The sequence below is a fragment of the Sminthopsis crassicaudata genome, chromosome 1 (genome assembly GCF_048593235.1).
Source record: "Sminthopsis crassicaudata isolate SCR6 chromosome 1, ASM4859323v1, whole genome shotgun sequence".
Taxonomy (NCBI): domain Eukaryota; kingdom Metazoa; phylum Chordata; class Mammalia; order Dasyuromorphia; family Dasyuridae; genus Sminthopsis; species Sminthopsis crassicaudata.
The window spans coordinates 224,972,485-224,989,969 of NC_133617.1; the positions used below are offsets into that span (position 1 = coordinate 224,972,485).

The 17,485-nt window shown below is 31.4% G+C and overlaps 1 protein-coding gene across 3 annotated transcripts in view; it reads left to right on the forward strand.

The window, feature by feature from the left end:
• LAMA1 (laminin subunit alpha 1) overlaps nucleotides 1-17,485 on the forward strand; it is a 188,870-nt gene that overhangs the window by 101,164 nt on the left and 70,221 nt on the right. For all 3 annotated transcript variants that reach the window (XM_074275272.1, XM_074275281.1, XM_074275290.1), the window contains 11 exons: nucleotides 1,618-1,761; nucleotides 3,639-3,818; nucleotides 5,119-5,304; nucleotides 5,759-5,886; nucleotides 7,590-7,710; nucleotides 7,834-7,971; nucleotides 10,873-10,991; nucleotides 11,967-12,053; nucleotides 12,776-12,969; nucleotides 14,194-14,336; nucleotides 15,151-15,246. In XM_074275272.1, coding sequence (XP_074131373.1) covers nucleotides 1,618-1,761; nucleotides 3,639-3,818; nucleotides 5,119-5,304; nucleotides 5,759-5,886; nucleotides 7,590-7,710; nucleotides 7,834-7,971; nucleotides 10,873-10,991; nucleotides 11,967-12,053; nucleotides 12,776-12,969; nucleotides 14,194-14,336; nucleotides 15,151-15,246 — 1,536 coding nt within the window. The remainder of the gene's footprint in view (nucleotides 1-1,617; nucleotides 1,762-3,638; nucleotides 3,819-5,118; nucleotides 5,305-5,758; nucleotides 5,887-7,589; nucleotides 7,711-7,833; nucleotides 7,972-10,872; nucleotides 10,992-11,966; nucleotides 12,054-12,775; nucleotides 12,970-14,193; nucleotides 14,337-15,150; nucleotides 15,247-17,485) is intronic.

Consider the following 17,485-nt stretch of genomic DNA (forward strand, 5'->3'; position numbering starts at 1 on the left):
AGTATTTCTTTGGGATATAAGCCCAGTAGTAGTACTGATGGGTCAAAGGGTATGCACAGTTCGATAACTTTTTGGGCATAATTCCAGATTGCTCTCCAGAATGGCTGGATTCTTTCACAACTCCACCAGCAATGTATTTTTTTAATTTGATAGTTTGAAATCATATTTTATTTGTTATAAAATTCTACTTTTTCTTATGAGGTTAAAAAATGTCAAAACTAATTTTGTCTTTTAAAAAATTCATAGAAAGTCTTAATTCCTGATATATATGGTGTTCTTATCATTTTAAAAAACTCACTGTATATTCAAGGCAAACTGGACCATTAACTGTTTCCCAACCTCTATCATTCTCTTGAATATATTGTCTCCTGTCTCTGCCTCTCAATTCTTAGCTTCCTTCATGGTTATATTTTGGTGCTAACAAGTGTTTAAATCCTTGTAGATATTAGGGATCTTTTACTTCAGATTTTCTTACATTTATTTATTTAGGTACATGTGCTATCCCCAATGTAAGTCTATCAGCTCCTTCAGGTAATGGAGCATATATATACATCTTATTTTTTATTATGGATGCCCAGTACCTTCTACAAGACCTTGTATGGAGAGGATGCAATAAATATTTGCTAAGAAAGAGAAAAGCGAAAAGAATGTCACCATGAATACCTAGAAGAAAGAAAAATGGGAAATGATAGTAGGAAAAATAACTTTTTTTAATAGAGAAAGAACTTGATTTATCTTTTCCAAGACAAATTATTTAGAAGATTATATATAGATATATATATGTATATATATTCTCTCTGTCTGTCTCTCTGTCTCTCTGCCTCTCTCTTTCTCTCTTACACACACACATACACACACAAAAGTGAATACTTAGCCAATTTCAGAAAAGGGAAAAAGTTTTTTTTTTTTCCTTTACATTTTCCTTCATTGATCTTATTGGTGAATATCTCAACAACTGAATCTGTGCTTATTTGTAAGGCTTTAATTTTCTTTTAGAATCTTTTATCTCCACTTTAATGACATATTTAATAGAGTGCTGTGAATTTAATGTGAAATTAGTCTGGGATAAGGATGACCTAATTTTTATTTGGAGTTCTGAAATTCATTTTTAGGCAGTATGATGATACAATGGATAGAGTATTACATTTGAAGCAGGAAGAACTGCTTTCAAATCTAGTCTCAGATACTTATTAGCTGTCTAACTTGGGGCAAACCACTTAACCTCTGCCTCAATTTCCTCATCTATAAAATAGCCATCATAACAGCAATCATCTCCCAGGATTGTTCTGAGGATCAAAAGAAATATGTGTAAAGCTCTTTACAAAACTTTATGTAAATGCTGGATATTTTATTATTTTGGCATATATGAAAGAATCATAAACATTTGTTTTTTTGGATTTTGAGTTCATCTTGCATATTGAACTATATTTGTAAAAATATCTATAAAAACTCATAGAAAGTCATGCATGTGCTCTTGAGTTTGAAAACTTTAGTTGCTTGATATTGTCTTTGACTTTATACTCTTTGAGTTTATACACTTTATGCATATAATGTTTTTGGAAAGAGTTTCCCATTCTCAGAATAAAAAAAGTTTGAATCTTTTTCTTTCTTCCTTAGGAAAATGTGTTTGGTCTTCACTGCAGTGAATGTAAGATGGGAACCTTTGCACTCCACAGTGATAATCCTTTGGGCTGCTCTCCTTGTTTCTGTTTTGGAATGACACGCCTCTGTTCAGAATTAGAAGGATATGTTAGAATCCCTGTAAGTAATATAACTTTACATTTGAATTTTATAGTTTAATATACATTGGTAACAATTTTCTACTTTTCCAGCTTTTTTCATAGCAGAAATAATAATCATGCAGAGTTGTCAAGGCTGGTAAATTAAATCTTATTATTTTGTCAAGACCACTCTCAGAGACTTGACATTTGATGTTAGACTCATTAAAAGTTGCTCTTCTCATAATGGACAGTGGACATAAGAAGAAACAGAAAAGAAACAATAAAGTATGTCAGAAAAACTCTGAGCTGGAAAATTGTAGAACAAGATTTTAGCTACTAACTCACAGCATCACAAGTTATTTAATCACTAGGTTTACTTATTTCATCATCTATAATGTTCAGCAATTGGATGAAAATTAGATTGAATAGATCATCTCTAAGATCCTTTCTAAGTTAAAAACATTATGACATTTTTTCTCAGTTCTAATACTTCTTGCCTTCTCCCTTGCATTTGGCACTATTGACCTCTTGATTGACTCTATTAATATTTTTGCCTCCTTAGGTTTTTGAGATATTCTTATAGTAATATTCATAACTGTCTCATTCTCTTTGGTGAAGCTATATCCTGCTCTGTCACTGAGGGGATATTCCAGGGATCTGCCCTAAATCTTCTCCTCTTTGTCTCTGTATATATTCTTTTTTCATTGTTTTTATCATAATTTCTATGTATATAACTCCCACAGTTCATTTCTCCTGTGAACTCCAGTTTTTTTTATACTAACTGTCTGCTGGACATCCCTATTTATCTCATAGGCATTTCATTCTAACTGTATCCAAAATAAAATTTTTATCTTTCTCATTGTAACCTCCTTATTTCCCTATTTCTGTTGAGGAGGATTTCTTTTAGTCATTTAAGTTTATGACCATGAACCATTAAGTTGCACTAAAGCTATCTAAAAAGTTGCCAAATTTTTTCTAGCTTCTCAACATTTCTCATATCTAACATTTCCCTCTATTCACATCAAAACCTCCCTCATGCAAGCAAACATCTCAAATCATTCAAGAAGCTTCAATACCTTTATTTTCTCTAGGATGAAATACAAACTTCTAAATTTAGCATTTGAAGCTCTTCACAGTCTTTTCCAATCTATTTTGCTTATTTGTCTTGACTTCCTTGTATACTCTACATTCTAACAGCATGTTTGCTCTTTTCTATTTGCAACATTTTATCTCCTTCCTCCATGCTTTAGCACCTTGTTCCTTTCTATCCAGGGAATATTCTCCCTTCTTATTTCTCCTATTGCAATCCTAGCTCCTTTTAAGACTCATTTTAATGCCATCTTTTTCAAGAGACTTCACCTCCTTCACCCTGTTGTGAGTTTTACTCAAATCACTTCATCACATTTGTATTTTGTATTTTTAAAATTCGTGTATATGTTGTTTTTCTCCAGTAAAATTTAAGCTTCTTGGGGGTAAAAGCTTTCTTTGGTACCTCCAGCACCTAATACAGTACCTGGCTTAATGATTGCTTGTTGAATTGAATGGATTTTTATGATTCCAACCCATTACATTTTCTTGCTTGTTAACAAGTGAGATAAATCATGATGGTACAAGTAAAAAATGTTAAAATGTGATTTTAAGATTTCATTTTTTAGTTCTTCACACTTAGGTCATATAACTGATAATTATTGATATGACAATTTATAGGTGTAACAGCATGAAGTATTTTCAAGAATTTTAATCATTATGTTTATGTTAAATAAGCAATCTCTCCACATACTAAAATGAAAAATTAGTTGTCTTCTATCTTACTGTTCATTTATTTATTTGTAAAACTTTTTTCTGTCCTTGAAATTCATATACATTATTCATTAGTACTTGCAATCAAGTGGCTTTTTTTCCCCTTGTGATATATAGATAACCCTCACCCCAGATCAATCTATTCTGCGTGTAGTTTCCCAAAGCAACCTTGAGGGAACAATAGAGGGAGTATATTACCAGCACCCTGAGATTTTATTGGATGCCGAGATTGTTAGAGAACATGTGAATTCAGAACCTTTTTACTGGAGGCTACCTGATCAATTTTTGGGAGATCAGGTAAGTGATGACATTCAAAGACAACATTAATTTTCTTGAGGGCAGAGAAGATAATTTAAAATTGAATAGATAGGTATAATTAGATGACATAAATTAAGAAAATATAATTTTTTCCTCTTTAGCCTGATGGATCTTTTTTTTTTTTTAAAAAACATACGATATACCACCAAGAGTCCTGAATTAAAATTTAAAAACATCATCAAAGTTAATCAATTTTTATTTCTAGTATCTTTTGGATGAAACTACCTGATAATTTCTATCCAGAAGCACTGAAGATTAAAGTGCTAGATTTCAAGGAAGACCTGAATTCCAATCCAGGCTCAAATACTTATTACCTGTGTAACTTTGGATAAGTCATTTAACCTTTGACAATTTCCAAAACCATAAAATGGAGATGATGATAATAGAATTGTCTTGAGGTTCAAATGATACAGTGTTTGTAAAGCGAGTATCGACAGTGTACGGCACATAGAAGACACTTAATAAATACTTGTTTTATTCTTTCCTACTATTCTTTAAAAGTAGTATTCAAATTTAGATTATATTCAGATCTCAGATGCATGTAAAACATAAAGAAAGCATTTAGAATAAGTGCAAATAAAATTCTTCCAAGAAAATACTTTTCAGAATCAAAGAAATTTGAAAATTGATTATTACTTAGTAACTTTTATTTTGAGACAGTTCTGCTGTCTGCCTTTTAAGATGTCATCCAGATGAATCATTGCTATACCTAGTCTTGCCATTTATGATTAATCAGGAAGAGAAGGGGGAAATTCCTTTATATAGTTGTTTGTATCTTAAATTTTTTGTTCCCAATCTTATAATTAAAATTTAGTTATAAAGTATAACTAAATGTTCATTAGCACTTTTTCTAAAAAATTATTTTCCTCTGCAGTTGTATAATACTTCATGTGGAGTATTCTAAAAAGAAAGGCTAAGTTTGTAATAGAGACATGGTTTTTTATTCAATCCTTTTTTTCTATATTTCTTTTGCGTGAAAAAAAAAATGTATGTTTAATGGTCCTTGTCAAGTTCATTCAAAAAAAGAACATTTGGAGAAGAAAGTTTAGAAGAAAGAAGGCAAATTTTTAAACTCTAGGAAATACTGGGGATTGAATATTGCATGCTTTTTAATGTCTGATAGTTGAGAGATAGAGAGAAATAATATCATTCATTTTATGAATAGCTACATAAGATTTTATTGTAAATGTAAAAACTAATGACAGGAACCTTAAAGTGAAATATTTTTAAGTCAATGCTCTTTTACAGAAATAAATATAACAATTTACTTTTTGAACAGCTCATGGCCTATGGTGGAAAACTAAAGTACACAGTGGCTTTTTATTCATCAGATGGTATTGGGACTTACAACTTAGAGCCGCAGATTCTGATAAAGGGTGGCCGCACCAGTAAACTTGTCATTTACATGAATATCCCTGCTCCAGAGAATGGAGTGAGAAAGGAACAAGAAGTAGACATGAAGGAGGTAAATAAAATAATTGTTTTCCTTAATTTCTTTGATAAATGTATAACTATTATTAATTTAATTAGTTGGTAAATATAATAGGAAATATAAAAAATAGGAGTATCTTTCATGAACTATGAACACTATGGGACTAGGGAGGTGTCTGGAAATTGGTTTAAAGTTTATAGCCTCAAAGGAGGCTAAGTTCATTTTAATTAGGTTCAGTAGTAAAGGATTCTTGCATTCTTTTCATGGTGTGATGGTCATTAGGGCACAGAAATGGGCAAGAGGAAGGTCTCTAGCTTGAATGTGAGGATTGTTGTGTTGGGGAAACTTGGCTAGTTCTGGGCATAGAAATATGTACAGATGGGTATTTTGGGGAATTATTATGAAAAGAATACTTCTTTATGTGTGAATATGCCACTGGGAATTTTTTGTGAATTTTTCTTTGATCAAATCTATTTCTCATCCACAGAATATTTGGAAATATTTTAACTCTGTGTCTGAAAAGCCTGTAACACATTCAGACTTTATGTCAGTTCTAAGCAACATTGATTATATTCTTATCAAGGCCTCATATGGTCAAGGATTATTACAGAGCAGGTAAAGTATTCTTACTTTTGCTACTTCTAAACTTTCAAATATCTCTCTTCTTCTAAAAGCAGAAGTAAAGATTCTCTCTAGTCCCAGCTCTACTTCTCTATTTACTTAATGCTTTTCTTTCTGTATGTTCTTTCTTCCTGGTTCTACAACTAGCTATGTGACCTTGAGAAAACCATTTAATTCTTAGAGACCTTAGTTTCCTCACCAGTAAAGCATTTGAGGGAGAAAGAAGAGAAGTGGATAAGTATGTAGTTTAAACTATCTTAAATACTCTCTAACTCTAAATTTTCATGATACTTTTCAATCATAAAACCAATATGGACTATTAGCCCTCCCTTTCACATGAAATTATATAGTAATATATGTGAAAGTCATCTAAAAAGTAAGTCTAGAAATGGAGCTTAAGACTATGACTCTAAACTATTCCTGGGGAAAATACTCTGAGGACAAAGAGGCAACAAGAGTTAAGGTAGTTGCCCACAATCATATATCTAGTAAGTGTCTAAGACCAGATTTAAGCTCAGGTCCTCTTGACTCTAGGGTCTATTCTTTATCCACTTTGTCACCCAGCGGCCTCTCTTGGGAAAAGTACTAATTATTTTGGGGTCTTGGATTTTTAGCAAAAAACATATCAAGGGATAGCAAAGAAATGATAGAATAGTTTTTTTGTGACATATAGATAAAGTTTGTTGTAATCTGTGAATAAATATGATGTGATATACAAAAATAATGCACAATTATAAAATATTCTTAATGCAATACAATAACAATAGCAGCAATGATAATGAGATTTCCTGACATTGTTTTACCCTCTATTTTGGGGAGAGAGATGGGACACAATGGGGGAAAAACTTTCAGAGAAGTATAGAATGAGCATTGCTTTTTTTCATTAATATATTGGTCTATTAATTTTTAATTTGCTTGATTTTTCTCCCAGCCTGTTAACATCCCTAAAAAGCTTTATTTCCAGTTTTCTTAAATTCTTGGATTTTAAAAAATTGTTAAATCACTACCTTTACTATTAAACTTCATTTGCATCCCTGGGAAAGAAAGTTTCCCACATTAGGAAGAAAAACTATGGTTTCCCACTATTTGCAAAATGTCGTTTTCTTGCATTTATATATGTGTGTGTGTGTGTGTGTGTGTGTATACACACACACACATAAATACATATAGAGAGAACTTAGAAACCACATATTTTGCACTGACCAGTGTCATGTCACAAAAATGTCCTTAGTAAAATATCACTAAACTTCATTCAATGTTGTGAAAATTGGCTATAATATTTATAACATTGCTTCATTTCTTCCCATGAAGTTTTGAAATTTCTTTGACTGATGTTCTCTTTTTGTAGATTCAATTAATGACCTCTCTTTATATTTAGGATGTGGTGATGTTCCGTTATGGTAGTTATATCTGACTCTTCATGACTCTATTTGGGGTATTTTTGGCAAAGATACTAGAATACTTTTCCATTTCTTTTTCCAGCTCATTTTACAGATGAGGAAACGAGGCAAACAGAGTGAAGAGACTGTATCAGGATAATACAATTAATAAGTGCTTGAGGTCAGATTTGAATTCAGGAAGATGAATCTTCCTAACTCCAAACCTGGCATTTTATCTCCTATATCACCTAGTTGCTTTCATGATACTTGTACCTAAGTCTTATTTTTTTTCTGACTTCTTATTGAACTGTTTCCTAGAATTGCAAATATTTCAATGGAAATTGGAGTAAAGGCTGAAGAGATGCACTCCAAGAGAGAGGTAGCATACCTTTTAGAGAATTGTGACTGTCCTCCTGGATATGCTGGACTCTCATGTCAGGTACCAAATAACTGCTAAAACTGGTTTTAGTATTTCCTTATTTTGATTGAAAATACTTTTTTTTACTGTTACTATGCAGTCTAAATAAGACTCCTATTTTTCTTCTTTTTTGTTTCTTCACAGGATTGTGCACCTGGATACCATAGAGCAAAACTTCCAGAAGTCAGTGTCCGAGAATCCCGGCCTCTGATAGCCCCATGTGTGCCGTGCCATTGTAACAATCATACTGAAACCTGTCATCCAGAGACTGGGAAATGCTTGGTATGTGGCTTGTTCCAAATGTTCTCTCTTGGTTAGATTTAAACCAAGAAACTTCATTTCTTGGCTATTACATTTTATCTCTATCCATGAACATCTCTGTATAATGCTTTCTGTTGTCTACAAATCTGATGATCATTTCTAACAGATGAGCTTAATGAATGTTCTTGTGCCATTAGTGGAATAGAGGTATGTTATTAATTTAAATTTTTAATGTAATTTTTGCTTTAAGATATCAAAATGGTGGACTTTGATAATGAGTCATTTTGTTTTAATGTTGTCTTTATTAATTGTATTGACATAGTTATATTACATATTTATCATAACATTTATATGTTATATAAGTATCTATTAATCAATAGCTAATTAATTATTAACTGATTATTAAAATTCGAGATCAGCCTAAGTTATCTCATTTGATGAGAAGAACCCTCTCAAAAGTGATTGTCTCATTTGAGACTTGTAATAATCAAGGCTCAACCTTTAGAGATCAGTTTCCTTTTTGTATAGAATAGCCCTCACCTCAAAATTGTATTGTAAAATGTGAGTGCTTTTAAGAGGGGATTAAATAAGAAGTAGTAAAAAAATTGAAAGCCTTAGTTTGAATTTTATAAGATAATTTTCTTCCAGAATTTCACAAATGCCAGGTAACATGAGAGTCCCGTTTTCTTTAAATGATGAAAAGAAATGCACATACTGGAAGTGGAGGATAATGAAGACAAAGCATCCTTTTAGACTCAGGCTTAGCTACATTATTTCTAATCCTGCATTCTTCTGTACTCCTGAAGTCTCCTTTTTGGCTGTAGTTTGTGTGGTGATGTGGTAACTTGGCAAAATAATCATGGTGAAGAGTTCACAATATGTACTAAAATATAAAAAGATGACAAAACATTGCTATTTTCATATTTTTTCAAAATCTACATTTCAAAGCAAATTAATAGAATGTGACCTGGGGCTACAGGCCTTTAATCTTCTTTTCTATATATTTAGTAGAGTGTCAACCCAGAATAGTGAATAAAGAGTGGCCTAAGACTCATGAAGTCCTTCCACTGCCAGATACTGACTTGGCAATTGTTTAATCTTCAACTGTTCTGGGTAACTATGAAGATGCAGAGAAGATGCTAATAACTGGCATTTGTAGAGAAATTTCCTTATTTGGGAATTGCCCATGTCAATGGAACTACAGGCCTCTAGTCCTTATCCTATTAAGTTCTTTTACATACATACATGCAGAGTATTTTCATTCCCCTATAACTTCAGGAGTTATTTTTAAGGAGTTGTGATGGTTAAAAACTTTGACTTTGCAGCCTGTAAGGTAATAAACATATCTTATTTCTAGTTGCAAAGTTTAATGACAAATATTTCCATCAATAATATTGTGATTTTATCATAATGTTTTTAAACTTTTTAAAAAAGTAAAATTGATGAACTAGTCTTACTTTGAGGCTACTATATGCAGATCATGTATTCTATTCAAGAAGTCCCTAAACTAATTGCTTAATGAAGGCATAGATAAAGCACTCATTGTAACCATTTTCTTTCATGCCTGTTTTTTCAGAGTAAAATGTTTCTGATAACATAGTTTATAAGGAAATTTTTTTCAAGTTTTCTCAGTCCCTTTTGAATTATTGAAATAAAACTTTAATAATAATAATTTTATCATTTAAAAAATTTTAAAAGATCAGAATAGAAATAGAATGACTCATACCAGAAAATTTACATAAAGGGAAAAGAAAACATATATATACATATATATATATATACACACACATATATATGGGGAAAGAGAAAAGGGAAGATGAAGCATAAGATTTCCCTTCCTTTGCTATATATCTGTAACAAGATATGCTGATACTGAATATAGCAATAACAGCAACAGCTAACATTTGTAAAGCACTTTAAAGTTGGCAAAGTGCATTAAAATAATTGTTTCATTTGAGCCTGACAACCTTGGGATGTAGGTGTTATTATTACCCCATTATACAGATAGGGAAACTGAGGCAGGCAGCATTTGTGTGATATTTGCTTATCAAGCTAGGAAAAATTTGAAGCAGAATTCAAATTAAGGGCTTCCTAACTCCATGTCCAGTGTTCTAGCCATTTAGCTGTCTGAGACCGAATAAGACCATACTTTTAAGAATCTTGATTTCCTTAGTACTTTCTGTACTCACTATATATCAATCTATCTTCATCTTGGTAGTCTATTTAGTGGAAAAAAGAAAAAAAACAACCTTATTTATCTCAAAACTAACCATTTAGAAGTTGAATATATCCAAGCTCATTGTTAGATAACAGAGTCTATTATCAATCTTGACTTAAAGCCCTTCCAGTTTGATTTCGGCCATTAGAGAATGTACTTTACTGGCATAGCCATAATAAAAGTCAAGGTCATTTGAATCAGGCCTGGATTTTCAACTGAAATGACCTTTCCTCAACCCTGTTTTCTTTTTATACTTTCTTCTGTGCTTATTTTCAAACCCTTTTTGCTTCTTTCTCTCAATATCAGATTCTTCTTTGCTCTGCCAAAAAGGTATTTATGAGAATGACCTTCCTAAGTAACAAGGGTGTACTCTTAACTATTGAAATTACTGAAATGGAATCTCTTAAATGACTAATAACTTTTATGAGGGAGGACTTTAGGGGACCTTTACAGATAAACACTAATGTTGCATTCTGTGTATGCATTTAGATATATATCCAATTAATATAATCCACCATCTTGTTGGATTATTTTTGTAAAAAGAATAATAACAATAATAATGATACATTTTTCCACTACTGGGGAAAAATCCTATGAAGAGGTGTCTGAGAAAGACTTTAGGAAAAAAAAGATAATCCATTAAAAGACTTTCTTACCAAGTTCTTAACTTTTTTGTTATTAATATTTTATTTTTTGGATAATAGAATTGCAGAGATAATACAGTTGGTGATCACTGCAATGTGTGTGCTCCAGGGTACTATGGAAAAGTACTTGGTTTTACCAGTGACTGCTCTCTTTGTGCTTGTCCCAGAACCAATGCCAGGTAAATATAATAGATCAGGTTTCTTTACCTATTAAAGGTAAATGAATGGCACTTTCACTTGAATCCATAGTAGCTAATCATATATAGATAAATGGTTTGAAAATTTTTAATGATTCAAAGCATAAATCAAATGTCATTTATATAGTATAATATCTACATTTGCTTTTACCAAAAAACCATGACATATATATACATATATGTGTGTGTATATTTATGCACCCACTCACACACTCATATGTTTAATATCTCTAAACATAAGAAGTTAGTCCACTTAAGTATTAGTTTTATTCCTTAAAGGGTACTGACAGTTCTATATTACAGACCTGAAAGTCTCTATTATTTCAGTAATTTATTTGAGAACTTTTATTCTCAGGTTCAACAGAAGAGTTTTCTAATTAATGTAGATCACTCAATAATCTGCTAATATCTTTTTTCTAAGTTCACATATTTTTCTTACTTCATATATTTGCTATACATTTATTTATTGAGTGTCCTTGATATATACACATAATAACTTGGCATATTGTACATCTCTATTTATATTGATTACATGCCTAGATATTTTTAAAACCTTTATTGTCACCTATTTAAGTGAGTGTTTAATATGAGCCTTACAACATATAAGTTGATAACAATATAATATAATATAAATTGAAAATATCATTGGATTTAAAGTTTTTGTTTGGTTCTTGAGCGTCTATATGTACTAGTTTTGTTAACTTGGCTTTTTTGAACTTCAGTTTCCTTATCTGTAAAATGATAAAAATAATAATGCTTTTTACTTACCTATTTCTCAGATGAGATAATATAACTGAAGATACTTTTAAAGTATTTACAAATGGAAGTTCTTATAATTGTAATGCAAAGTACCTCAATATTTACTTTTAAGATCATAAAATTTCTTAAGAGAAATGTTTATAGCACTGGTCTTCTAAAAACTGAAAAACAATGATCAACTCTTCTTTCTTTCTCCAGCTTTAGTTCAACCTGTGTCCTGGAAGGTGAAAATGATTTCCGATGTAATGCCTGCTCTTTAGGATATGAAGGACAGTATTGTGAAAAGTGAGTTGAGATATCATCCTATAATTTTTGAACATGTTTACATCTTTAATTCTATAATAAATCCATGGCTTTGGAAGATTATTTTATTATTAATTTATAGAAATTCTTTATGCATTACTATAACAGTTATAATAAGAAAAATATAATACATTAAAGTATAATAGCAATATCTTTGCTGAAATAGACTAGGAGACATTTTAATTTGATACATGAATTACTAATTAGGAATGTTAAAGATATAAAGCAAAAGTTCTTCATTTTTCAGTCTGGCAAATAAATACCCTTCATTTACTAAAAAAAACATATCCAATCCACCCCACTGGAAAAAAATATTGGAGATCCTACATTCTTTGAATTGTTCTACTTGGCTGACTGATGATGATCATGATTATAACTTCTGTGCTTCATTATTTTGAAATCTATGATTTCATCTGTGTGGATAATCAAAGCATGCCTTTGTATACAATCTTTATAAGTTACTGTGACCAAAATAAATCTATTACCTATTGTTTAGAACTTAGGTTTGTTGTCCCATAGATGGTAGGCTTGGCAAGGCACGTGCTCCATTAGCACAACTTTTAAGAATGCAGGTACACCTCTATGCTATGATATTGGTAAGAGTCTTATTTTTACAAAAAAAAAAATTAAAGAAGTGGAAGAAAGCTGTGAGAAATTACTAATTTGAATTGTGTATTTAATATTTTTTCCCCACTTTTCTCCAGGTGCTCTTCTGGCTTCTTTGGAAATCCTATAACAATGGGCGGGAGTTGCCAGCCATGTGACTGTGATCCAAATGGCTCTGTTCACAGTTTTTGTGACACCACTTCTGGGCAATGTATCTGTAAGCCAGGTGTGACTGGCCATGCCTGCAATGAATGTGAACCAAGGCATATCCTGGTGGAAAGCAAATGTGTTTGTATGTATTTTTCTTTTAATGTTTAAGTAATTTTTAATTCTTCTTATGATCAGTTCAAATGAATTGTTTGTTAAAAATGGCACAGCTTTGATGGTATGATGTATCTCCAGGAAATAGAAAGTGGTATTAAAACAAAACAAAACAAAAAAAACTAGTCTTAGATTACTATAGAACAGATTCAACTTTCAGTGAGGATATTTTTGAGAAAGGGCAGTTTGTTGATATATAGTGGATAAAGCACCAGCCCTAGAATCAGGAGAACCTGAGTTCTAATTCACCTCAAACATTCATCACTTATATGACCCTGGGCAAGCCATTTTACACAAGGAAGGAAGGAAGATTCTAGAAAAATTACATTTCCATGGTGTAGAGAATAGAATTTTGGACTCATAGTCAAGAAGAGCTGAGTTAAAATTCTGCCTGTTTCTTAGGCAAGTAGCTCAATTGTTCTAAGCCTCAGTCAGTTCTCTTAAATCTAAAAATTGTAAGTTTGTTGTTCGGTATTGATGAAGTAAGTTCTCACACTAATGAAATTATATTTACTTGATGTACTAATATATTTTTGTATAGCCCTTTGGGAAAACTATCAAGTTTCATATATTAAACTTACTTTTATAATTTATACTATAAATCTGTCATGCACTCTGCATGAAACAAAAGTTCAGTCAGTTCAGTTGAAGAAAAAAATTGTATGACCAATTGTGCCATTCAAACTCCTATAAATTCTGCAACTTAATATTACAGATATTTTGATTGATTCAATTTAGCAACAAAGGTAACAAAAATCAAGTAGAAAATTTGAGTGATTTTATTCATGATAGTAACAAAGTCTCTGGAGAAAGTAGGAATAATATATAAAAATGTGATTCTAAGCTCAGGGTCATTACAAGGAATTTTCTATGGTTTTTTAAAAAAAGCTTGACAGTAATCTGTTCCATTAGCACCTGATGAGAATTTGTGTTATAGTGTTTCTGGGAGAACCTGAAATCTATAGCCTAGATTTCACAAAAAAAGAAAAAGTTTCAGAATTAGTTGGAATTGATCAAATACTAAGTTTAACTTGAGAGAAGCAACATGTATTGACAAAGAAAATCCCAACAGCTTCCCCCACAGTGATTTAACTGTGATGTTCAATTCAGTCTTTTGCCTTTTGAATACATTTAATGATCTTTGTCCTTCACAATAACTTTGAACTAATTTAAACATCTTTTTTTCCCCGTTTAGCTTGTGATGATGAATGTGTAGGTGTATTGCTAAATGACTTGGATAATATCACTGATGCTATTTCCTCTGTGAATCTCACTGGAATAATTCCAGTCCCATATGGAATTTTATCCAATTTGGAAAATACAACTAAAAATCTCAGGGTAAGTGCTTCAATTATAAATACTAATGAATATAGTTGAACAAGAAATACAGACATGTTGATACATCAATTACATATATATTGATTGGTGAATACATACATCATGCTTGCTCAGATATATCTACATGTGTATGTAGAAATAGTTACATATGCATCTAAATATCTGTAGATAAAGAGAGATATACATGTACATATATATGTATGTTTACATTTTTAGAAGATATATATTTATGTTTTTGGGTTGCATGATAATTTTTTCTGGTTTCAGTTATATATATATGAAAATTTTAGTTTGAATACATCTAGCTAAACATAAGGAAATGATGATAAATTTTCTATAAGAGTGACCATCAGAGCTGGTTCCATTTCAAAACAATAATTTGAAGTACTTTCATCTATTCAATTCACTTAAAATTTACTGAATATCAAATATAGAAATGCTTAACTAGAATCTTATCAGTTTTATCAGGCTTTTTTATTTAAAATCTGTTTTTCAAAATATTTCTGCATATTCAAAATAATTTTTGAAGTTGATTTCTATAGAATTGTTTTCTTTTGCCAAGTTAATGTATGAGTTATGGAGAAAGCACTTATTACTATGGATTTGTGTTATAATGATTTAAAACTAATAAAATGAAATTAGTATAGCTCCTTAAAAAAAGACTTCTATTAATCTTTCATTAATGTCATTCTAGGAAAGAAATTTCTGTAATGAAAGTAAATTAGTAATTAAGAAAAAACTACAATGAAAATCTATGGAAGAATTAGAAACTTTTAATTAAAAAATTATAATTTGTTTCCTTTGCCCCTTGCAGGAGTCATTAGCAAGTAATAAAATGACAGTTTCACTGGAAAGGGCAAAAAAGCAACTTGAAGGCATTTCAGAAGACACAGAAAACTTGCAGAAAGAGGTGAATAATGAAGCCTCATTACTTTTGTGAAGATAGACATGTGAAAAGCTCTTCTAGACTTATGGTGTCAAATTCAAACAGGAATGGTTGCCTGGCCCGGGGGGGGGGGGGGAGAGAGGGATAGGAGTAGGGGGCATTGCATATTTACTTAGAAAACTACCAATTAATATTTTATCTATATTGTATTTTTGTTTATTTTGTGAAACATAATCCAAATTACACTTTAATCTGGTGTGGAAGTTTTTCCTGACTATTTGAGCTTTGACATCTCTGTTCTAGAGGATGTCTCTCTGAATTATTTGTTAAAGAAATGCATTTTAAAAGGTGTAAGGCCATTTTGTAGAAATAGCACTGGTCTAGAATTCAGAAGACGGTTTCCTATTCTTACCATGTTATGACTAGATGGTATTTGTCCTTTGTTCTCAAAGAGGTCCATGATATCACGGAAGGGATCCATGACATGCAACTGGATTAGATTTAGCTGAGGGAGGGTTGGGCAAAGTCACCTGCCTCACCTTTACCTCCAAAGACATCTGGGTTCAAGATGACTGGAGATGGCCCTGGATGCAGTGGGAGACCTTGCCTTAGATGGAGTACCCTGGACAAGTTAACCATAAAATTCTAGAATGTTTGCATTAGAATGACCCTAAGAAGTGAATTTAGGTAGCTGCAGAGAGCATGGTAGTTAAAAGATTTGTAATCAGGAAGACCTAAATTCAAATTCCATTTTAAACACTAGTTGCGTGATGTTCTCTATGCTTCAGTTTCCTTATCTGTAAAATGGATACCTACCTTTCCAGAGTTGTTATGAGTATCAAATGAGTTCATCTATTTTGTAAAGTTTGAAGTACTAAATAAAAGCCAACCTGGCTCAGTCTATAGAGGCTAAATGGCCATCTTTTTATTTTTCCTATTGAAATTTCAGTACCAACTCTACACACAGTGAGCCTCTAATAAATATTGATAAAATTAAATAGATTTTGAATTGCTTTTCTCTGCCCTCCTACAAGTAATAATATTTCTTTAGATTGTATTACACACTTCTAAGTATATAGCTAAGAGGACCAAAATGTAGGCTAACAATCATCACATCTTACAATTTACTATAAAATGAGTTCAAAATCCTAGCTCTGTTGTCTTGTCTTGGGCAAGTCAGATAACCTCTTTGAACCTTGGTTTCGTCATTTGTAAAATGAAAGAATTAAACTAGATGATTGCTAAGGCCCCTTTAGCTCTTAATCAAAAGATTTAGATTTAATACATATTTTTGCTACATAGTTAATCTTGCTAGTACATCTTCAGCAATAAATAATCTTCACAAATAAAAATTAAAATACTGGTAGTGGATATCATCTCTTCCAGTTTCCTTGTCTTACAAGGGAAGGAATGAATGCTAAGATTAAAGTGAATTGTTTAAGAAATTAAAGATAAGTTCATTTGTGTCAATCAGAAATACTTTGGCCATTATATTAGTATGTATTAAAATACTAATCCTTTGTAAAAACTTTAAAAATATATTTTAATAATCTTATTAAACTTACTTTTTGTAAACTAATAAATAAATGCCAGTCTGATGCCTTCATTTTGGATATGACAAAATTCAAGGCCAGAAATGTTCAGCAATCTATTTAAAGGTCTACAGTTATTTAGCTTCTCCAATATCAATATACCCTTTTGTAAAATAGGTTCTCTGAAGTTCATTTCAACCGTAAAATATAGTCCTTGCTTACCTGGAAAAAGTATTTTACTTACTCTAAGCCTCAGTTTCCGTTCTCTGTAAATAGAGATAATATAATTTTTGCATTGCCTATTGTCCTCATAGAGCTATGGTAAGTATCAAATTGGATAGTGTATGAAAAGCACTCTTAACATTTTACCTAGTGCTTCAGTCAATCCGTAAATATTATTTAATACTTATTCTGTGGCAGGTACTATGTTAGGTACTAGGAATATATAGACAAAGTATGAAATAATTTCAACAGGTACATATTGAGGTATATAGCAAATATAATATAGTTAAAATTAAATTATTTGGAAGGAAGTATACCAGCCACTAGGTGATCAGGAAAAATTTCATACAGGAAGTGGAATGGCACAGAAAGGGGATGTAGGAGGACAAGATAGAAGGCCCTATTTTGTTGTTTTCTGAGTTTAAGAGGGGAAGTAATTGTGAAGGGAATTAAAGGTTAAGTAAAGGAGTTAATATTTGATCCTAAAGGCAATAGGCAGCTTCTAGAGG